General features: G+C 35.5%; 1 protein-coding gene across 1 annotated transcript; it reads left to right on the forward strand.

Moving 5' to 3' along the window:
• Positions 1–4,470: 4,470 nt before the first annotated feature.
• Positions 4,471–20,447, forward strand: LOC133200839 (protein patched homolog 1-like). The gene is made up of 26 exons (XM_061336655.1): positions 4,471–4,828; positions 5,177–5,369; positions 9,236–9,422; positions 9,577–9,652; positions 9,940–10,040; positions 10,216–10,327; positions 10,415–10,507; positions 10,600–10,721; positions 10,890–11,169; positions 11,367–11,525; positions 12,005–12,103; positions 12,248–12,373; positions 12,470–12,588; positions 12,702–12,958; positions 13,417–13,577; positions 13,668–13,980; positions 14,420–14,565; positions 14,656–14,827; positions 14,935–15,023; positions 15,255–15,446; positions 15,547–15,684; positions 15,844–15,986; positions 18,089–18,188; positions 18,413–18,794; positions 19,041–19,144; positions 19,424–20,447. Exons 1-25 carry the CDS (start codon positions 4,730–4,732, stop codon positions 19,139–19,141), a joined length of 3,960 nt encoding a protein of 1,319 aa, XP_061192639.1. The 5' UTR covers positions 4,471–4,729; the 3' UTR covers positions 19,142–19,144; positions 19,424–20,447.
• The last annotated feature ends 4,108 nt before the right edge of the window (positions 20,448–24,555 follow it).

The following is a 24,555-nucleotide window of genomic DNA, read 5'->3' on the forward strand; positions in this document are numbered from 1 at the left end:
CTTCAATTTCCTTACTTGTATGTACTCCCAGTACTTCACTCAAGCCAAATAAAAGATACACCCTCTATAAACATAATATTTTGCTTAAAACACCACTGGGCCGCTTGTTATCTCCTCATTTGCATAATCGTTTATTCAAAATTAAGCACCTTGTCTAACCGTTACTTTGGGAGAGTCGGAAAAAGAATGGGAAGTCGCTTTAAGAACCCTCTAAACACGGCACACTAAAGAGTTCTGATTCTGTGTTATTTTTATGTAGTTAGAGTAATTTGCCCTTAGATCTGAAATAAAATAAATTGAAATCTACAGTTTATTTATCAATTTCTAATAATTCAAGCATTCTTAACATTTTGATAGGCCAATATAAATTAATTAAACACCTCATCTGCATGCTTTTTCCCCACTTAGGTAAACAGCAGTGATTTCTGTTCATCAAAACTTTGTTGACTTTGAACATTTTTCCTGGGGGTAAAAGCCAGGCACCTTATGTTGAAAATGATATAAATAAGTTCAATATTTACACCTTTATACAATATAATTTTCTCAATGTCCGAAAAACATTTTCGTTTAGTATAGAGAGGGTCCTTAAACGCGGGGGGGGGGGGGTCCAATTCCTTTGATTCATACTCGGCCGAAAGGCAGGTCACAGCTTTTTAGTTCATTTGTAACTCAAATGCACAAATTCCTTATATCGCACGGAACAATACAATATCTAAGGTACATGTCCATCGGAAGTTTGCCAGGCTTAGCCACCCAGTATGCACAAACACTTCGGATCTACTTGCAGAACTCATAAATAGATATGAATGTCAGTGACCAAAAAAATGTATTAGAATATTTACGCAGTATTACTAGTGGTAAATACTCTTATAAGGAAGGCACGGGAATAATTTCTACTTTCACCAGAGGGGGAGTCGATTTCGGTAAATATTGAAAAGGGGGAGTCACAAAGTACTTTGGGTTCAAGCAAACTAAAATATAATGTACCACCTAGTGTTCTTGTATTGATTTTTAAAAACACTTAAAAGAGGTATGGGGCCACCTCGAGAGGCCACCTGTGAAGCCCCCCCCCCCCCCAGTGGAATGCGCATAACAAGGAATTTTTCCCAGAAGGGAGGTGGGTGGGCACATCAACTCAAACAAATGCCAGACTCAGTGGGTGACCATTTCACACGTTACATATACTTTCCTGCACCAAGTCCACGACATGTGTATAAACATGGCCAGAGAATGGTAAGATTTGAAAGTTTAGAAATTATATACATAGCTGATAGAGAATCTTATTCAAGTTATCTTTTGTGTTGAAAGAGATTACATATGAAATGATATAGTCAAAACCTAATATATTTTCTTTTTCTTCTTTAAAAATTGAAAAAAAAATCTCTATTAACCTCGCAGCGGCGAGAACGTAAATAAACATTACATTACATTGTATTGTTTGTTTGCTTTAACCGTCTCGTTGAGAATTTTTCACTCATATTGGGATGCTTGGTGATTTTTTTTTTCTTTTTAAATCGTGATTTACTATATCCAGGCATCTTGAACGAGGTCACTTGATATTTTGTTTTATATTCTGAGATCATTCTTCGTTCTTTTTTAGAACGTTCTACATTTTGATCAATTCTTAAATCGAGACAGGCTACTGTCAAATAAGTTGATGTTACAAAGCTTTAAACAATCTTGTTTAAAGTCAGCAGTTTTCTAATTCTATAGTCCTTATAATGAGCTTCTTTGCAACTACAACCTATCCTTAGGTAGTATTTTGGCTGACATGTTTCATACTAATTGTCATACCATGGTTTTTATATTATTTTGATTACGATTAGCTGACATGTTTCATACTAATTGTCATACCATGGTTTTTTATATCATTTTTGACTACGATTACTCTGTTTACCGTATTCAATACAGAGGAGCTCGAGGGTGTGACCAGTCTACAGGGGTGTACCTGGCCGTTTTGTTTGTTTGTTTGTTTTTTTTTTGCCCGTTCACATTTTGTTTTGTTTAAAGGATTTAGTTATACGATAAATCACTATTCGTTATCATCAGTTTTTTCAATCGAATTCTACTTTCGGAAATATAATCAGGAAGCCATTACAGTCACATTTGATTCTGATTAGAGTTATCTCCTTTGACAGGTTGGCTACAGGATGTCACTAATCAATTGTCAGGTACATCTAGTTTCTAACAAGAAATAAATATTTCATTGTCAGTTAACATATATAACATAATGCAAGAAAGTCCCCCGCCCAAACCAAATAAATGTGGGAGGGGGATAATCCAATTTAACGTAAACGGTTACCACTGCCTCGTTAACGACATTCTCTGATATCAGAATCTGACAAACAGACAGACAACATTCTGTCATTGCGCTAGAGTTTGACAGATCTGGTGCTGTGGCACATTTCACGGTTATACTGAGTGACAACAATACCTCCTTGTCAGTCAAAGTATCTCTGCCAATACAAAATTCATTATCTTCCCGATAAAATTTAAATCAAATGCATACCAGATACATATATTTTAAAAATGTGATCAAGTGATCAATTGGAAATATTTTAAATTTTGTATAAAAAATATAAAGAGGACATTCAATATACGGTATTTATTTCATGAGTGGGAAAGAATTTTTAAAAATATTTTCTCGAGTGCGAAGCAATGAGTCAAATTATATATATATTTAAAGAAATCCCGTCTCACGAGTAAAATAATTTTTTACATCTAACTAAAAACATTGGATTTTCTGTTTATTACATTTATTTCTTTGTTCTCCTGTTGACAATATTAGTTAAGTAGTTCCGATTGACATTGAATAACATTGTTATTTTCACAAGTGTAAAAAAAACAAATATTTGTGAAAATAGCAAACATCTATTAAAATAAAAAATATCCGTGAAAAAATTCTGTGAAAATTTCAAATTAATGGTATGGCTAAATTTCACCATTTTACTGTTGTAAATGTAATAAACGGTTGTATTGTCAGTTTCCTTTTAATCACTTCTATACTATACACGTATCTTCTGTATGTTTTAAGAATTTTATTTAATTCTTTGGAGTCTCATAATGCAATTGAATATTATTCCCAGCCCCTATGTTCGAATATGGAAGGTCCGTTTCCAGGCACTGAACTCAGTTATATAAAAAATTATAAATATAAAACAAATTCCGGATCAAACTACATATATGAACCGCATTTAGACTGAATTAAAATTACTATCTACATGTGATTACTATAAATTATGACTTATCCTGAACCAAATCTTGTATATCGGAAGCCAATATACATCAAACATACGGCGATACATACATGTAAGAGATAATAAGGTTCTTATAGAGCAGTTAACTTGTACCGTAACAGAGTTTAATTGGAAGGTTTGGAATTTTCTAATATTATTATACAAGTTGCAGGTTGTTATCAGTAATATATGCAATAGTCCCTGTATGATAAACGCTATAAATCTGGGATTTATTATTAATGTGTGTACTTTTTTTTTTAATAACAATTATTTGGGAAGTAAAAATATACTTATTTCTCAGGAACTTCATATCGTCTTTAATCACTTCTCTAAGAAACATTTTTATGTAAACATCATCTTGGTATTCATATATTACAAGAAGATATATATAATTAGTAAATAACATTATCGTACTAAATAAAGCTTTAAAATAGTTCATAAAAAGTACACGATTAAAGCTTTAAGATTAGCGCGGCTTCCTTCTTCCATTATTTCACGTCATTTGTCAACAAGACAAGTGACAATCAGCTGGTCTATAAAGTTAAGATACTAGATTAGGCAAAAAAGTTCGTTTTTGTGGACCAAACTATAGAAAAGTTATAAAGTACACAACAAAACCTTACAGAAAAGGAAATAAATTTCTGTGGTTAGCTAATTATGGCAAAACATCAAAGCAGGGGGAGGCCACTCCTGTCAAATTCAGCAGCAGAATAGAAGTGAGTTTTGTGTTGACATCCTCTTCGTCTGCCAGCTTTCACATGATAGTCCGACCGAATCTAGATTGAAGGGCCGCCCAAGAAGACGGCAGAAAAATGTAATTATCTGTACAAATCGAGACCGCACTATGGAGTGTGTGCACAAGTAATTACACCATTTAAATTTTTATTCAAAAACAAGATCGGCAATTCTCAGCCCAGTGGTAAATAAAAACAAAGCCGATCTCGATAGATATTAAATTATAATGTGATTAGTAGCTAACAACTCTGATGGCATCTGCCGCTCGGCGCTTCAGTGCAAGATTCCCCATGAAAGTATGTCTGCTTATCGCACTGTTGGCGGTCGCACAACTTGGGTGGCCTCTCCTGTGCGGTGAATGGTTGCTAAGCAACTAATGTAATGCCGCTGTTACAAGAGAATTCTTATTAGTGCTCCTCCAATCGTCTTAAAGATGTGGGTGATCTTCCTATGTCAATCAAGGGAAGAGGGGCGGAGTCGATGCAAATCTTACAAGCAAGCAGTTCTATTCTAAGAATCATATGGAATGCACGGTGTTTTGATGTTTGAATGATATATACTGAATATAATGGACTACACAGTGATTACTCAGGAGTTAATTAAAGGACAATGTAGATCTAGAGCTGAGTATCTTGAAAACTTTATTTCAACTTCAAATACCGGCTAAAATCTTGGAAGAATTTTTGCACGTGGGTTTTTAAACTTCCAAATGGCAACTCTACATACGTGATTTGATCCTTAATTCTGATGGAAAGACAATGAGATCAAGGAAGAAACCTGAGAAAGAGGTGGACGAAGAGTTGGTGACTCGGACAAGCTGGGTCAACGCCGAGCTAGCCTACAAACACGTCAAAAAGGTCAGTAGTAAATAGTTATCCCTCCTTAAACTGCGTCCCGGGGGAATCGGACCCGCGGGACATCTCAGAGGGGTGTAGAAACAATTATGAAAGTCATTCAAGACATAACTAGCTTTGTACTGATAGCTGTATATTGACATTGTTTGGAAATGAGGAAAAATCATTCATAATAATAACTGACAACAGACACACATGTTACGCCGTGGTGCTCATGTGAAACGCGAAAAATGTTGTTTATTATGACCTTAAAAAGCTTAAAAATAACAATAAAGTTTTGAAATACATTCTCTGAATATCTGAAAAGATCAGTAGCAAAATCAAATCAGATTATTTTTGTCATATTTATAGGGAAAGGCAGATGGAAGCGCCTGTGCGTTGTGGTTAAGAATGCACATACAGCGATACATGTTTAAAATCGGCGGATTCATTCAGTTACATTGTGGAAAAGTACTTTTTGTTGGGATTTTACTTTTATCTTTGTGCTGTATCGGATTAAAAACGACCACACTTCAGACCGACGTAGAGAAACTCTGGGTTGAAGGTATGTATACATGTTAACAAAATTCAAAAGAACGGTAGCTCCGCCATTTTGGTGACCTAAATACGACTCGGCGGTGTGTGTGGTCCTGTAATGTACAGTACAGACGGCAGATATTTTCAGATGTTTTCGCTTCACAAAGAGAAGATACAGGCTGGAAAATATCGCAATGTCCGGCCGTATCTCTGCTTGAATTTACCCGCCATAGCTTCTATTTAATCCGTCAGGAAAACAATCGATAGGGTATTAGTGAAAGTCGCAAGACTCTTGTTCTACTGTAGATTTCTTATAGACCCATTCTTTTTATCCTTCAGAATACATAAAAGGAACGTTTTTTCATGATTCTGTCTTATTGTTTTTTTTCCCCAAATGCATATTTTCCCCCAAATACATATAAATAACTAAAAATTACTATGTATGTATTTATTTGGTAAATATGCGTGGAAATAGATAATGTATCTGTTTTGTCCAAAGCATTCCTAAGCCGATGCAATAAAGTACACAATGGGAGAATATTTCTGAAATAGACATATAACAGGTTGATTAATCGTCCCGATGGAGCGGGAACAAAGCTTGGGCAGACCACACACACGGTATATTAAATGGCTGCTCACTCACCGTGACACGCCACGGCTCAATGACTCCTTAAATTCGCACTGAAATCTTTTAAACCATCAAAGGTTTGTCACAATTCAACAAAGTACCGATTAATTATGGCAAATGTGTAAATTTTATCAGTTTCAGATTAATTTATCTGTAAGAAAATAGAATATAATAGTTAGAGGGTCATATGTTATTTTTGGGAGGGAAAGTTGTCCACCATGAAGATGTACACAGCTGTAGCGCTTGTCGAACACAAAACAAGCCGCTATCGTGTTAGGGGGTGATTAGCACGTTACCTTCTTCTGTACTAACCCAGGTGCGCTGACACTGTCCAGCAATTTACCATAAATAGCAAATAAATTACCAAAAAGTCAGGAATCTAGAAAATTTCTGCAAATTATCGATACAAAGAAAATTAACCAATTTCTTAAAATTAAGCATTTAAAAATCTGAAACTTTTTCAATGTGGAAATTCAGGCCCTTTACATTTTTCTTCTATTTAAGGTTAAGAACTGTAATGATAAAATATAAAAGGAGTGAAACAAATTAATAAATATAAATTATGACACTATTTCAGGGAATTTAATACTTTATTAAGTATGCTTAATGAACAACTAAATCAATTTTGTCATAAAGTTTTTAACCGATTCTGGGTTGTTTGAGGATTATTAAGACAGTAACTACATATTAGCGTACATTTTACTCTGCACTTGGTTCACTCGCTCTGGTCGGCAGAGAAGCATGAATTCAAGATAACAAATTAAGAAGCGCCAGTTAAAATTGGGTCAAAGGATCTTCTGGAAAAAAGTAAATTAAGAGAGTTAAAAAGTAACTGCTTTTGAGCGGGGACATTGTTAAGATTGGTGTGTACGCTCTTGTTGAGGTTGTCCTGTCATTGTGTGTACCCCGAACGTCCTAGCTTCCTCCCAACAAAGCCTCCTTTGTACCCACGTACACTCACAGTTCTCAGCACGACTCAATCCTCTTTTCTTTTTCCCATTACATTACCGAACAATGAAATCTTAAAGAAGTTTAATCAATCTGAGACCACACACAAGGAATGTCCTCGTCATTCATAGACAGAAACCCAATCACAGGCCGCGCAGTAACCTGTGACGCCGCAGCTTCACGGGTCAGGGGATCCCCAGTATTTCTACTACGCTGTGAATTGTATCTAGATAATCGGCAAGTTGGACAAGAAAAAAACCCTGGCATATCTAGAAGTAACAGTGAACAATGGTAACACTGCTGGTCATTAGATAACGCGGCTATACCCCCCATCAGATACTGCGTGCGAGCCCAGTGATTCCTTCCTTAGAACTAACGTCTCAGATCAGATTGAATTTCAGAATTTGTGGAGATACGAAAGACATGGAAATAAATTAGCGAAAAGAAAGAAAACAAAGGAATGGAAAATATCTCAAGAAATTTAAGAAAATTACTATAGGCTGAAAGTTTTATACAGAGAAGACAATAACTTGTAGTAAAGCTTAGATAGAAAAATGGGAAAGTCAAAGAATTGTAGAAATAAAGAAAAAAAAAGTCTGGGACATTTTTAAACACATTTATTCCTTCAGTTCATTTTTAACATGTTTAAAATGATGATATACATGCAACAAACAACGTTTAATTCAAATTAAATGTCAAAATTATAAAATCGTATACAAGTCCAAGTTGACATTTATTACACATGAAAATGATATTGAAAACATTTCTGTAAGTACTACTACAATATACGAAAATGTATTACCTAGATACATGTTTTAGAATGTTTTACACAAAAACATTATATGAAACATCTATAACACTAATGGTCAACACAATAATTATGAATGTTTGTACATCAAACATTGCGTTAATAAAAAACAGCAAGTGTAGAATTTTTTGTCTACTGAACAATGAGACAAACTGCCATTATTTATGACGAATTATTATGCAAACATTAGTTAATACTGATAGACCTACATGTGTACATATAATATTGCCATAAAATAAAATGACAGATAGGACCGCCCAGCGTAAAAAGATTGCAACAGATATAAAAACAAAATTGTAGGCAAGAAGTGCAGGTCATAGCAAAAGATAGGATAAACATGTCAACAGATGAATAAAAAGACTAAAGAATGTGGAAATTGTGTCTCAACAATTAAATTTTAAATGAAGAATTTTAAAATTCATAAGTGTTACTCGAACTAAGAACTACGGAGTAACTACATAACTAACAAAGTCTAATGTTAAAGTTTTACCAAAAGTGGGTGAATTTCTTGCTAAATAAAATCAAACAAGATTTAGTCATAGAATTTAATCTTTTAGCGTTTTAAATATAGACCTAATCATTAAACATTGATTCTGCCCATTCGTGTGCCTCGCAGATTATTACTGTATACGCAATAAGTTTCGAACAACGTTCCTTACATTCTGTAAGATAACCACTGTGCAGTTTCATGCAGATATAGAACTCCTGTAAGTTAATCTGTCTGTTGACAATCGACAATGAAATGCAATGAAAACAAAATACGGAGCCTCTGTAATGCGTGTAGCCGAGATAAGACTCGGCCGCCTGTAAATGTCAAGTAGTCGTCGACATTTCACTACTTTCATCTACAAAAAATAAACTCTGAATAAAACATCGTCAGTCACTGAGAGAAGGCATTCCTGATTTCTTAAAAATTCTAAAATTGATAAATCTCAAGGTGTTTAACACGCATAAATTTGAATGACAGTTAGAGACCTACCGCAGATCAACAACCATTATATTCCGTGTTGTACCTCCTCAGTACACGGCTAAGTCCTCAAAGTACGGACTCCTAGGTGGTAACTTCTCTCTTATTAATGACCTGACAAGCTCGATCTGAAGTCTGTAACCTTTCAATTCTGAATTACTGCATTTTATTTGGGTTTTATAAAATGATTCAGATAAGAGAAGCATTACATGAAAACCGTCTGACATTAAATACATTTTGCTTGAGAACAGAGCGTGCGTTTCTTGTTTGAAGATGGTGATTTTATTTGATGACAAGTGTATATGAATGAAAGTTTTAATTATGGCATGAGAAATAACTTAAACGTTATCTGTAATAAAAACTTGATATATAAAAAAAAAACTTAATTATAAAACGCAGTGATGAAAGAAAAAGATGAATGTCCTGGGGGCTATATGCCTGAATGAAAAATACATAGTATGAAACTCACTTTAAAAAAAGCCCAGAAACATTATATTGTGAACATATTAAAAAAAATGACAAAAATGTAACGTGTTATTGTAGAGGGTGGCAGGCTAGAGAAGGAACTGGAATATACGAGAACAACAGTCGGGGAGGGTCGAGGAACCACGAGTCAACTGGTCATCCAAACCCCGAGGGGAGATTCCAACATCCTCACGGTGCCATCCTTCCAATTTCACCTAGAGACCCTCCTGAAAGTCACCCAAATATCCGTAGACATGTTTGACGTGTAAGTCTTAATCCTCCCTCAGGCATTGGTTATCAAATATCTTATATGTTGCCTGGAAATTCTTTTTTCATGTTATTTGAAGTACAACAGTTCCAAAGTCATGAAAATATCCAATGATATAGAAAATTAAACATTGAACATGTTTTTGTTTTAGGACATGGAAGTTCCACGATCTCTGCTATCTCCCTGAATTTCCTAAGACAGAGGGGAGCGGGGTTTGGTTTGCTAATGTAAGATTTCCACCAATGTTCAACGGATACTATATAGTATCATCATATTTTATTTAGATTTATCCATTTTTAAAACGTAAAGTTCCACAGATGAAAATAAAACAACTATGAAACTGTTTTACCATTACGTGAATATTATAATTACTTAGAATCATCAGTGAAGTTGTATTACTATAAATGATAGTTAATAAGCAATTGTTCGATGTGAATACAGTATTAATTGCACCATAAGCATGATAAGACAAGCTATTGCTCTGCTGAAGTTTCCGTCCTGTCCTTTATTGTAGAGAATAGAAGAAATAACCCCCTGTTTGATTATTACTCCCCTGGACTGTTTCTGGGATGGCGCTAAAATTCTGGGACCTGATCATAATGTCTACGTAGATATGTAAGTAACAAAAAATACCTAGACAATCCACGACTAGCGATACAAAATGTTTAAATCAATTTTTTTTCCGAACAATCTGTTTTTTGCTTTAAAATTAACATATTTATGTTTTATAACGTAAGATTCGTAGTGTAAGACAGAATAATGAAATCTCCCTATATTTGTGTCCATGTAGAGGTTTACCAATAAAGTGGACAAACCTGGATCCCCTGGGTTTTGTTAAGGCATACAGACAACAGGATCCATCAAATTCTTATCTCAGAGACCTGGAGGAAATAATGAATAAAGTAAGGTTATATTTCATTTAGCATACTTACCTTTTACTTTTTTAGAAATCTTTTTAACTAGAATTTAATCCATTTCCCCAATTACAGTCTGGAATATCTCGCGGATACCTGGACAAACCTTGCCTGGATCCTTACGAATCTGAGTGTCCTAGATCTGCACCAAATAAAGCTGCCAGGGCGGTAAGTATCGCAACTTCTACCCACAAAGGAAGCGCAATATTAATGTTTTAAAAATGGGTAAATTCTTGATGTTGAACATTATTTTACTTTAGGTCCCGGATATCGGTGCCACTTTGACCGGGGGATGTTCCGGGATTTCTACTAAGTACATGCACTGGAGTGAAGACCTTATAGTGGGAGGGGTACGGAAAAACAGAACTGGACACATAGTTCGGTAGGTACCACGTGAAAATGACTGATTTGACGGCTTGTTGTGTTTGATTCAAATTAAATTCTATGTACACAATTAAATTTTCAAAAATGGACTTGATCTGATGTGTTTGAGAAATCCGTATTTAAAAATATACAAGCGTAAATGACAAACTTTCAATTCAAATTTTAGAGGTGAAGCTTTACAATCCATTATTCAACTGATGGCAGAGCAGGAGATGTATCAGTATTGGTCAGAACATTGGAAGACACACAGCATTGGTTGGTCTCTGGAAAAAGCTAGAGCCATATTGCAGGCCTGGCAGCGGAAGTTCACCGAGGTCGTGAATAACGCCCAAAACGGCACCAAAGGAGACGAAATTTACGGATTTTCTTCCGTATCTCTTGCAGACATTATGAAAGAATTTTCTAGTCTCAGTCCAACGAGAGTTGCGTTAGGATACGTCCTAATGGTACGATATTTCATTATAACACAATACTAAAAAATAGTCTTGAAAAAACATTATTATATTTATTCGAAATCTTCATTAAATACGACTAAAAAATGTTTTGTGCGTAAGCTAGGATTAATATTTTGTACTTTCTCCCCTGAAGAATTAATTCAAAAAATAATTTGAGCAATATGTAAGCAGTTGCTTTCTTTTACCAGGTTTTTTACGCGTGTATCTCGCTGATGAGATGGAATAACGGTGTCCAGTCACAGAGTGGGGTAGGGGTGGCAGGTGTCCTCCTTGTTGCACTCTCCGTGGCAGCTGGACTTGGTGTCTGTGCTGTGCTAGGGATCAGTTTTAATGCCGCTACTACACAAGTAAGTGAATTCATTATGCAATATTATATTTGAAGCATTTTAATTTCTGATAATGTTATATGGCTATGAATATGGTGAATACTGCAGTTGGCAAACTCGGCCACTTAGGTTTGAAGTCGAACCTCTCCTGAGAGAGTTTATTTGGATGGTATGAATTCTCCTCAAAGCTTTCGGATCCCTCTTTTAAGTGGCCATAATCAAATCGACATAATATCCATCATATTTGATCTCCTTACAATGGTTTACATTGAGGTAGGAAGAATTTGATTTGACGGGGAGAACAGTTTAGCTATAAAATGAAAGCAGAATGTTCAGCCGGTTCAGGCCACCCATATAATATAAACATTGGGAGCTGTGATGTATTAAATTTCTCACGTGTTTATATTTTCTTCAACTGCAGGAAATACCGATGGCATAAACATTCGAACAGTTAAAGCGGATTTCTAAGACACATAAAAGATTGTCGATTTTCCTTTCAGATCATTCCTTTCTTGGCACTGGGTTTGGGAGTGGATGACATCTTTTTAATGGCACATACCTATGGAGAGAATTCGGCCAACAAACATATAGCATTCAATGTACGGTTTGCCCTCATTAAATAAAATACTTTCACTTAAAAACTGAAGACATTAAGCCTGTTTTATGTACATGTCAAGAAAAATAAATGTGCTGGTCAGTCAGTGATTTAGGATCTACCGATGTCTCCCGCCTCTATTTTTCAGGACCAGACGGCTGAGTGCTTGAAAAGGACAGGTGTATCAGTGTTTCTGACATCAGTGACGAATATGCTAGCCTTCCTCTCCGCATCTATCATTCCCATCCCCGCACTCCGAGCTTTCTCGTTACAGGTACAAAACACAACAAAAACTATTGTCTTTTCGCCCCACTGTTGAGGTGACTTATTTTTTTCCCTGTTACAACTTGTTAAAATATTTCTTTTGCAGGCATCAATTCTCATCTTCTTCAATTTGTTCAGTGTCCTTTTGATATATCCAGCCATATGTAGCATTGATTTATACAGAAAAGATGATAGAAGAATTGATATCTTCTGTTGCTTTCAAAGGTGCGTTAATCTTCGTTTGCCCTATTCACACATATAGTATATCAAGAAGTATCAAATTTATCCCCACTGAAATAAAATATTAACATTAAAACCGACTTTCTACATTTCTTCAGTTTTGCGGATACCAAAGACACAGTGATAGAACTTCAACCCAAGCAAGGTGATCTGTACGACTTGAAGGAACCCAGCCCCCCTCCTAGCTACAACGATTCTCTCCCCCCAAGTTACAGTTCTGTAGTCAAACATAATACGGTGGCGCGTTCAGCCGAGGAAGGTGGATCTGCGGTTACCTCTTTGGCCAGACCCTCAATAATTGACCTTCCACCATCAGTAGGAATGTTTTCGTGCCGTCCTCGTTCACTTTCGGCAGGTAAAAGGGGTCTAAATGTTCTAGTCTCTATTAAAAGATTCAAATTAAATATGAATAATTTAATTCTGGTGGTAACATGCCATTTGATTTGATAGAAATATTCGTTTATATCGTATAACCTGTGTTGACTACGTCACAATGGCTAAAGTCAAAAACGTATTCGTCCGCTTGACGTTACATTTAAAATTTGTACAATTTGAAACCATTTTTGAAGGGAAAATTGTTCTACTTTTTAAAATATCATGATAGAAAATTATATTATAAGGAATAAATAGCTTTCCAAGTTATACTTGTATAATCTGAGTTGGAACAGTTTACGCTTTTTATAAACCGTTTATAAAGCGTAACCTGTTCTAACGTATGATATACTGTATTACTTAGGTATCTAATAAATTATTACTTAAAATATTCATACATCAATGCAGTCTTGGTTTTATTTAACAATTTAAAATTTACAGTTTGTCCTTCCACCACTTCATCACGACAGTGTTTGACTGCTCCAGAAAATATATCATGTGCAGAACGCTTTGCTAGATTCCAAAGACATTTACTTAATTCAAGTTTGGACACCTTTGCTAGAAATGTCTATGGTCCTTTCATTAAAAAGGCGTACGTCAAAGTAAGTTTTATTCCTCATTTCAAATCTATCTTTCGTGTATCCGGAAATGTCTAACATTTCACAATTATCTATAATTTTGTTTCTTTACAGGTATTTTCCATTCTTGGATTTATAATTCTATTGTGTGTGAGTGTATATGGAATTGTACATGTGAAGAACGGTCTTGATTTGACCGAAATTGTGCCAAAACATACTCCTGAGTATAACTTTTTGACTGCTCAGTCGAAATACTTCGGCTTCTTTAATATATACCTTGTTACCAAAAGTGGGGTAGATTACCCAAACAATCAGAGACTGCTAACACAGTACCACCGTTCTTTTCAAACTGTGGATAAAATTATAAAGAGAGAGGATGGTTCCTTGCCGAACTTTTGGTTAGACCTCTTCAAACAGTGGTTACAAGGTAGGAAGAAATAGTTGTCGTATTCCCACTATCAAACATGTATTTCTACTTTGTATGTCATTCTTTGGTTTGCTGTTTTTATCCGGTGATAAAAATGTGTTGCTTGTTTTGGTATGAAAGTCTGTCCTTCTCTTGTTTTCTGTGAAATATATTTGATGCGTTTTTAAAAATTGACAGCTGAGAAAACGTTTACACCTGGCCAATTCATAAAAAATCCTAAGATTAGAGAAAAGTCTTGAACAATGTTTTACCTGTGAGGCACTGTTATTTATATGATTCAGTGCATGTTTTTTGCATGTTCTCTTTTGTAAAAACATCAGTCTGTCGAGAGGCTACGACGTTTAAACAGGGAACACTCATTTCCTCTTTTTGCATCTAAGTGAATACATGTTAACATTTTTAGTCCGACTTTTTAATTGATTGATGTTTTATAAAACAGACCTCCAAAGATCTTTCGACACAGAATATGCGGAAGGCAGGGTAACACAACAGGACTGGAAGGCGAACGCTTCAGACAGCGCTATCCTTGCCTACAAATTATTAATCCAAACAGGGGATGTGGACAACCCTATAGACAAAAGCAGAGTACGCATTGAAAAAAAATCCTTCAGTTGTATTTGAAGACCAGCTAATTGATACCTTTTATCTTTCTTATTGCACGTTCGTATTCTGTAGATCCCTAATACAAAGCTGGTGGATTCGGAGGGAATAATTTCTCCAGATGCGTTTTATAATTACCTGACTGCCTGGGTATCAAACGACGCCATGGCATACGCTTCTTCACAAGCCAACTTTCATCCAGAACCAAAAATCTGGTTGCACGATGCTAAAGATCGTGATTTTAAAGGTAACACCCGAAAAACAAGCCTTCAACAATTAAGTTGTCAGTGAAATTCAGTCAGGAAGTTTCACAGAAAACAAATCACTACATAAGAATGTCTGAATCACTTTCAGTGCCTAAAGCTCAGCCACTAACTTACACACAACTCGCCTTCTATCTGAGTGACCAGACATCCACAGAAGTCATTTTGGACACAATTAAGGTAACCACCACCAACAAAATAACACTGACTTAATATCAATCACAACTAGAATATACACCTCATTCTAAAATAATAAAGTTTCTGTGTTTAAAGCAAAGGTTAAGTTTTCAGAATATTTCACCGATATATTTACACTAAAGGGAGGGCATCTTTTAAAAATTCAATAATCTCTATATCATACAAGATTAATGATGTCTAATTATACGAAGCTGATCTGGGTTGTGATTGCAGGCAGTTCGTGATATCTGTGACACCTATACAGACAGAGGGCTTCCAAACTATCCCAGTGGAACCCCTTTCACATTCTGGGAGCAGTATATCAACCTCCGATTCTACCTCAGTTTGTCCCTCCTCTGTGTTCTAGTGGTCACCTTCTTAGTTCTAACTTTAGTGCTGGTCAATCCTTGGCTAGCAAGTATTGTGGTAAGTATAACGATTTCACTGTTTTAACATCTCTCCACTCTACAACTGCTGGGGATTTGTGAAGTGACCGTGCTGTAAACTTTTTGGTGTTTGTTGGTAGGTTGTGGTCCTAGGTTTGATTGTGGTGGAGCTGTTCGGCTTTATGGGGTTGTCAGACATCCGTCTCAGTGCCGTTCCCGCCGTCATTCTAATCGTCAGTGTAGGGATCGGAGTAGAATTCACCGTCCACATCTCAGTGGTAGGCTGAATTTATAATTCATAAACATTGAAAATTTAAGAGAGAAGTTTTCAATCTGCTGATATTAATGTTATTTTGAAATATCCAAATAAATTCTTCCCAAAAAACATCTTTTGGCATATCGTCTTTATTATAAAACATTTTTTCATATTTTTATAGGGATTTTTGACAGCCATTGGTTCTCGAAATAAGCGTATGACGATGTCCTTGGAACATATGTTCGCACCTGTTGTTCATGGGGCGATTTCGACTCTCTTAGGCATCGTCATGTTAGTGGGAGCCGAATTTCAGTTTGTCGTGAAGTAAGTATACATTTCATCCTATATTGGTATTACTAGGAATTAAACATAAATGTAAATTGATGGCAACTATTTAATCATTGTTTATTGTGTATTCATCTCTTGATTACATAATATACATATAAGCGTAATCATAATTTAACTCGGAATTCAGTTAACCTAATTCACTCATTAACTCGCCAATGAAAAAAAAAATCAAAATACATGTACTCCACTTAAATTTCAATAAGGACGCTCTTTCTGATTTTGCAAGTCATTAAATCTGGTAGATCTGGAATTGAACTCCATTCACAACTTAATACACTCACCAAATTACCATGTTTCAAAAGTCGCGTGACAAAGCAAAAAAAAGGAGATTGCTATCTAACAGTTAAAGGGAAAATATGCCTATTGGGTGGGGCTAAGTAAAATCAAATCGTACGGAAAATTCTATATTAACCGATATCGAAATCTCACTCGGTCTCAAAGAGACATTCTTCTTATAATAAAAAAAAGAAAAAAAAAGACATGTCAAAGAGATGCAGTACTTCAGTACTGAAATAGTAGTGAAAGAAAAATTCCAGCGGAATATACAATGAAGAAAGGCCGCTGTTGTGTTATTTGATACAAATGATCTGCTTTTTCTGTGCTCTAGTGTCAGCAAAAAATACAAGCTCGGTAGGTTACAATGGGGCGACCCAGGGTTATCCCGTGACTTGGACAAAATAAAAAAAAAAAAGAAAATGTGCAATTAAGAACGTCTGTTTCATTACAACAAACAGATATAAACACTAGATAGACAAATGTATACTAATAATTTTTATATACGAGATTGATATTGATGGAAGCCATTAAAGTCACGTGGTTTGGCTCAAGGTAAATGACGATGATGGGCGGACCACCCATCATGGCAATCTATTGACCGTAACCTTGGTACACAAGACGGTGCTAATCCCGCGAATAAACACGATTTTCGGTCTCCATCGAGGCCTTCCCCCTCCCGGGATCGCTCTGATCAATTTTCACGAGGTAAGAAGCCTCCCCTTGAGTGCCTCTTATCTTCATCTGGGCCACACGCGCGGCCACCGCCGTTCTTCCAATTACGTCTTCATTAAAGCGGAAATCGAGCACATAAATAAAATGGAAATTGGCTTAACAGAATGTAGTAAAAGTAGGCGATTTGGACGGAGATCCCTTACCAGACACCACTCACACAAACCAACACATAAAAGCCGAATCAAAGGTTTCTGGGGAGCGGATCTTAAATAATGCCCGGTTAATAAATCTTTATTGTTTATGAAGTGGATCATAAATAAAAATTCCAGCTTTTATGATCATACGGGACTATTTCGTCCGGGATAATAAGAAAGCTGAATTGCATTGTCACTGATTTGTAAGATTTTCTCTATATCTCGCCAAAAGCCGGGTGGTCTTCTCAATCGAATTGTTTACATCGGCCTTACTGACGCAATGAGAACGGCAGTTCAGTGGGAAACGCGCCCCTGATCGAGTTATGAATGAACTTCATTATCTAATGCACATTTAAATCGACTGCCGATAGCCACGCTGGGTGGTCCCATTTAACGTCTATTGATTATCATGTCTTTAACTGAACATGACAAGAATGTTTAACATCATGTTATTTTTTTTTCTCTTTGAGAGAAAGTGCAAAAATCTTTTAATATAATATTTCCCACAATGCATCAAACGTTGTTTTATGTCGCGCGAAATTTAAACGTTATGACTTTGAACACAGACAAAATGTTTAATATTTCTCTAAAAACTTGCAATAAAAGCACGATTTTAGATAAATATCCAAGAAAAGTAAATCACACAAAAAAAATCTTGTTATGTGCTTGTTATATATCCCTGTTATATACTTGAAAAAGATTTTCATAATGATTAAATAACAATGACAAAAGGATGATTTTAACACCACTTAACATATTTCTGTACAGGTATAGCTTCGTTTTATAAATATTGAAGTGTTGCTAGTTAATCCAATTTAAAAATGAATGAGTATAATACTTGCTTATAACCTGTTTTCTTAGAACTGTGAGTTTAAGTTCTATTTCCAGAGTTAAACCAAGTTCTTGTAAAATAATATTTTGTCTTACCTGTTACAGGTATTTCTTTAATGTACTGGCGGCGCTGATTGTGATCGGCCTCATCAATGGATTGCTATTCCTTCCAATCCTGCTGTCACTCTTCGGTCCAAAGGCAGAGGTAAATCCTTGTTGTAAAATATAATAATGTTATCAAATATTTTATTAAAAATTAGAAGACATTCTCTTCTACAGGGTGCATAAATTACGTTATTGTTTGACTTCAGTCAAAATATTATATATTATTAATTTAATTTAATTTAATCTAATAATTGTATTTGACTTTGTCTAAAGGAAAACATGCTCATAAATTCAATTTACCATTTCTTTATAATTCCTTAATAGATCAGACCTAAAAATGATGAGGATAGAATTCCAACCCCTTCTCCAGAACCTTCTCCAAAACCTAAAAAGAAATCGTCTTCCTCGTCTTCACGGTCCCGAGGAAATGGGCGACATTTCCGGATCCCCTCGGACTTGTCCCTAACCACCATCACAGAGGAACCCACCCAGTACTCTTCACACGAGATTGTTGTAGAGCCGGAAGTGGTGGTGGAAACCACTACCGTTCCAACCAAACAGAGTGATTCTGTTCCGAGTAGCGGCGAAAACAGCCGTTGTTCAACACCACCTCCTACCGTTGTTACGTCTACACCTCAAACTCATCACGTGACCAGAGTCAAGGCCACAGCGACAGTTAAAGTAGAAGTTCACACACCTATTCCAGGTAAGTACTGGGCTGCACTTTTAATTACTTCTGCAGGTTAATGTTAACTCTCATCAAGATAAAGAATAATTTCCTTGTATCTTGTATCTTAAGATTTTCGCTTCCGTATCTATGTTCTGAGTTACTCGCCAAAACGCCCAAAAGAAAATGAGAATACCATTTTTTCCAACACGGTCTTGAGACCACTACCGTTCCAAACAAGCTGGTAGCAACAAGGATTTACATCTTCATTCTGTGTTTTGGTAGGTTCAGTAGAGAGTGTAAATCACGACCATGTATACAAGAGCAAAAGACGGAAGAACAAGGAAACAGAGAATCAAGAATCGGATTCCAGTTCCAAGTCCTAGCATGTAAGTCTCTTATCTCTATTTAGACTGACTATCTTCTGTTTTACGTTCATTCAGAGATATTCCATCCATGTTTGGTTCTCCATCCCTAACTAAAATTGTAAAAATCATAACAAAATTACATCTAAACTTTCCTATTATCAGTATTAGTGTATTACCATAAGCGTTCAGTAAAACGTTCATTTGAACCGTAAAATTAAAATCCCGATTATTTCTGCTTGTTTATTTTATGGTTTTGTTGTGCTGCGAGTTTTTTCCTTACTTTGCTGCTCTTTCTTGTAGGAGGCCAGTACCAGGTTTACATTACAGTATTTCCAGTCGTTAGCGACAACAGTATTTCATGTGGTGTTCTACTTTTGGTTGTGATGAAGTCACGTGACTCTATTGTTGAACGGCGTTTAACGTCAAACGTAACGTGTGTTCAGGACGTTTTTATCTACAATGTGCTACAAAGGACGTTCAAACTTAAAGGAATACATGGTATTTTATTGTCTAAGAAACTGCTCACTTACGGGTATTTTTTTTTCTTGAACTTCATGTTGACTGGGATGAGTGTTACGCGAGTTTTGGACTTCTTTAGTTTGCAGTGTGAGAGAGGAATGACTGTATTTATTAGTGTTCAAACGTGAAGTGTGTGCACCTGTAGAGTGATGTGTGTTCAACATCCGGCCAAAAGACCGAGGATTTCCGGTCACGTGTCGAACATTGTTAACTGTTACATATCAGGCTGAATGGTGAACATATCATTGTTGAAGGTGTTTTATATGCATTAGTGTATACAGTTTGTGATATAGCTTGTTAAACCAAAGAAACTTGTATGTAAGTATTACCTCGCCGTCATCTTTGATGGCACGGCACATCACAGACCGTTCAAACAACGTGTCTGTTACTGCATTAGATTGTTGAAATATCTCAGGTTTATTTATATAACAGATATGTGCGAGGACTTTTTCTTAAGCCAGTCATAGTTTAATTCATTTCTGGTTTGCCAAGATTTTATATATATTTTGTACATTGTCAAAAGATTGTTTTGCTGTTGTTACCATGACGATATGTAGCTATGGATTTGGTGAAATCCTAAATTATCCAGCATTAATTCTTTGTAAGGGGCGCCCCACACTGGTGGAGTTGGCGCTTCATCCGCCCGCCCCGTCCCCTGTTGTTGGCATTTAGATTGAATATGAGACATACCTCAGTAGAAGGGGATGGGTCGGGTCTTCACCTGTGATAGGCCGAGTTATTCGGCATTAGTCTGACTTAGGTCGACTTATTCACATTAAGTCAATAAAATTCATGTCTTTCTTAATCTGGATTTCTTTTCTTTTTTAATACATGGATAACCAAACACAAACAAAATGTGAATAATTCACTTTATTGAAATTATTAAAGAAGGATAACAAATGTACGAAAGCAATGATTATAGACAGATGACATAATTTAACTGTGTTTACAGGCAGATTACATTATTAAACAACGTTTACAGGCAGATAACATAATCAAACAAGGATTACAAAATTCACTTTATTGAAATTATTGAAGAAGGATAACAAATGTACGAAAGCAATGATTATAGACAGATGACATAATTTAAACCGTGTTTACAGGCAGATTACATTAATAAAACTGTGTTTAAAGGCAGATGACATAATTAAACTGTGTTCACAGGCAGATGACATAATTAAACTGTGTTTACAGGCAAATGACATAATTTAAGCTGTTTACAGGCAGATGACATAATTAAAGTGTTTACAGGCAGATGACATAATTAAAGTGTGTTTACAGGCAGATGACATAATTAAAGTGTGTTTACAGGCAGGTGACATAATAAAACTGTGTTTTCAGGCAGATGACATATTTAAACTGTGTTCACAGGCAGACGACTTTATCAAACAATGTTTACAGCAGACGACTTTATCAAACAGCGATTACAGGCAGATGACATAATCAAACAGTGATTATAGACAGATGACATAATCAGACATTGATTACGGGCAAATAACTTTATCAAGCAGTGATTACAGGTAAACGACTTTATCAAACAATGATTACAGGTAGATGACTTCATCAAACAAAGATTACAGGCATATGACTTCATCAAACATTGCTTAACAGTTTCAAATGCACACTAAAATATGTGCTTAAGTATTCCGATGTGAGTTATCAGCATGATGTATATATGGTTAATTTATTGCATACAAAGTAGACAGAAGAAAAATCAGCAAATATAGTTAAGCACCTGTGAAATTGAACAGGAAATTATTGAATGAAAGAAGACCGAGTGTAATAATTTACCTCTGCATCAAAGGTTTTTGATGCATTTTTTTTTTTTACCAAATCGAAGATAATTCATGGTTTTGCAAAGTAAACTTCCTTTTGTGGACAAAAATGAAAAGTAATTGAAATACAGTTTCTGACGAAAAAGGTCTTTAGAAACGACGTTGGAGGGTCACCAGGAGGAGAATCTCTAAGATTTAAACGCCAGTGTTTTTTTCTGGTTTGTTCTTTAGGGTGCTAAAGTATCTCACTTATTTTTTATAGACTGCATAAAAACTTATCTTAATGTTTGTTCTCGGACAGTTTATATCTTTGACAGTACATTTCAAATCACTGACATGAATGTAAATTTGAATGTAAATAACTAGAGATACTGTGGGCGAGCTATCAAAATTATGTCATTTTTTTTATTGCAGCATGCAATGTTTCTATGTAAAATGTAAAGATAACAGTGATCAATCTCGTGAATCTAGTAAATAAAACGAATCGTGAACAGGTCAAAAACACGCTGGAAGCGCCAGAGGCGGGATCAGGTGCCTAGGAGGAGTAAACATCCCCCGTCAAACGGTCACACCTGCCATGAGCTCTATAATAAGGTCATGTATTCTTATAATGTCATGAACTAGAACAAAGATTTTACACTTTTATACCAGTGACCCTAAACTTGCCCAGTGACTTTGGTCAAGGTCATGGCACACTCCCAGGTCACAAGCAATCTTTGAGCAAAATATGACCTTTTGATGGTTTTCCATTGCGAGATTTGACCAGGACAGGCTCAATATACTATTTTCTAAAAATGATCTTTTACAAATGACCTTTGTCAAGGTCATAACACATCCTCAGGTTATATGTAATCTTTGTGTGAAATATGAAATACCTTTATTTATTAGTTAGAGAGTTTCGCCCACGTGGAACTTTGGTTAGGGCAAAGTTCTTGTTCTTAAAGTTGATGTGTACATGTATGGAATTGATCTATCCCACTGCGGGATGTGAAGACTAGTCCTTTGGGTGAGAAATCGAGGTGTTGTGTGGCAGTATAGACTGACAAGAAAAATATCTCTGCTAAATGGCCATCATTGCCGGATAGAAAAACAAATACCCATAGAAAGTAAGGATGTCTGATTTGTCCTTTTCATGGTTATATTCATGGGTATGAAAATAGCAGATTGTACAATTCCTTGAAAAGAGAGATAACTCAAAATGTAATCTCGTAAAATGAATGAAAATTTTGTATACAAGTATATATCTTCTCAAGCAGTGGTTAATTAGCCCTCTCGAGTCGTTCTGTAATATTTTAAAGACATAACAGGGATTGCTCATTTTCTCAGAAGATATATAATGCATCTCAAATTCAAAAGTAAATAATCAAGATCAATAATCAAGATGATAAAGTCTGCTGGTACTATCCAGAAGTTTCCACGGGTCCGTGTTTGCTCTCTGCTTGTATTGATTTATTGGATTTTAAAAATGATCGATTTTTTGTTGTTATCTTCAAATTTCATTCTTCCTTAATCAAAGATTAACCTGCAAATTTCATTTCCTGTTACAATTTCAATGTAATAATTAATGAACTAATAAGCTGCGGTTAAAACAAAGAGGTAAATTTCATTACAGAACTATCTTTATAACAGCATTGAAAAGATTTCTGTTTACGGAATCCATTTTTAGATCCATCACCAATTTGATCAATATAAAGAATCAATTATAAATATTCTACCATCCAAGAAGTATTGGATTACATATGACAGAATAGAAATACATTTGATATCCTCTATAAACATATTCAAACATTGCATTTATCTAACGACAAATTTAATAAATTTTTAGAATTACACCATGGATCATAAACATTTCATTTTTATAAGGCTTGAATTTTTTTATGCAGCATAAGTATATTCAAAACCCAGTTACTACGTTTTTCCAGACGATGTTAAATTTTAAAACTTTATTTAATTCTTTCCATATTATGGAGGAATCAATGCTAAATTTTCAGTTCCCGCATTTACATGTATTATACTTACATCCTAATCGAGCTTTTTTAATTAAAAAGTGAAATACCTTAAATTGAAATATTTATTGAATGAACCCTGATTTCATTATACATGTATGTTTTCAGAAACATATTTCTTTTATCGAAATGTTTATGAAAAAAGATATGAAACATTGAAACATCTTGCAGCCCAATTTTCCTTATTTAATGGACATTTTATGGACAACCACCAAGGTTGCACTCGAATGATAGCTGCTAACCTAGCAGCTAAGTTCTAAATAACAAGCTCTCTTAAACGGACATTTCAGCTAGCTGCTAAATATCTGTTCGGCTAGCCGCTAGGTGCTAGATATGCCAGTCGCCAGGTGCTAGATACCTTGAATGGACAGCTCAACTAGCTGCTTAATTACTTCAACAGAAAACGCAACTCGCTGCACCTAGCCGCTAGCCTTCTGGTTCAGACCGCTCGGATTGCTGTGGCTGCTTTACTGATTTACCGTTATGTGCTACCCTGTAGGTATAACTCTAGCTCTCTTTAGCAGGCCTCAACTAGCCACAAGGTGCTAGATACCTGGCTCTCAGTTTGAAAAGACAATTCAATGCTAGATAAGCTCTCTTAATCGGACCACTAACTGAACTTGCAGGATATACTATCCTTGAGCTCTGCTCAATTGCTCATCCAATATTGTCATTACGTGAAAAGAGGCATCTGGACTAGGATTTTCACTGTAAACATATTTTTTTTTTCTAACTGATAAAGTATGCGTGATGGATTAAAACAAATTATATCTAGCATGCGATGATTGGTAAGAGAATTCATGACGATTTAGGATAGTTAAGAATTTAGACTGATACTTACCCATGTTGACGCTGAGTGCTTGTCACGTGCTTCAAACCGCACGAGCTGCATGCTTCAACTTTGATGACGTTACAGAGTTGACCAATATCCCATAAATACCATGTAGTACCTGAGAATAATAAATGTGGCTCTGTATATTCACTTCGTAGTTGTTTACAAAGAGGACATATGATACAAATAAAAAATGATGTTCATCTTCAACAACAGTATGACAGTTAATACAATATCTTTCATCTCTTGGTACAATTGGATTACAATATCTGCCAACCTCTATCTGTAATTTGTGGGCAC

Source organism: Saccostrea echinata, unplaced genomic scaffold, assembly GCF_033153115.1.
Source record: "Saccostrea echinata isolate AGI-Se365-2 ecotype Australia unplaced genomic scaffold, CSIRO_AGI_Sech_v1 ptg000041l, whole genome shotgun sequence".
NCBI lineage: Eukaryota > Metazoa > Mollusca > Bivalvia > Ostreida > Ostreidae > Saccostrea > Saccostrea echinata.

What these genes read in the sequence shown, in the direction of transcription:
- LOC133200839 (XM_061336655.1), top strand. Translation starts at nt 4,730, where the DNA reads ATGAGATCAAGGAAGAAACCTGAGAAAGAGGTGGACGAAGAGTTGGTG. An exon ending in ACCCTATAGACAAAAGCAGA is followed by an intron (nt 14,566 to 14,655) that starts GTACGCATTGAA and finishes CGTATTCTGTAG; the next exon opens with ATCCCTAATACAAAGCTGGT. An exon ending in TAAAGATCGTGATTTTAAAG is followed by an intron (nt 14,828 to 14,934) that starts GTAACACCCGAA and finishes AATCACTTTCAG; the next exon opens with TGCCTAAAGCTCAGCCACTA.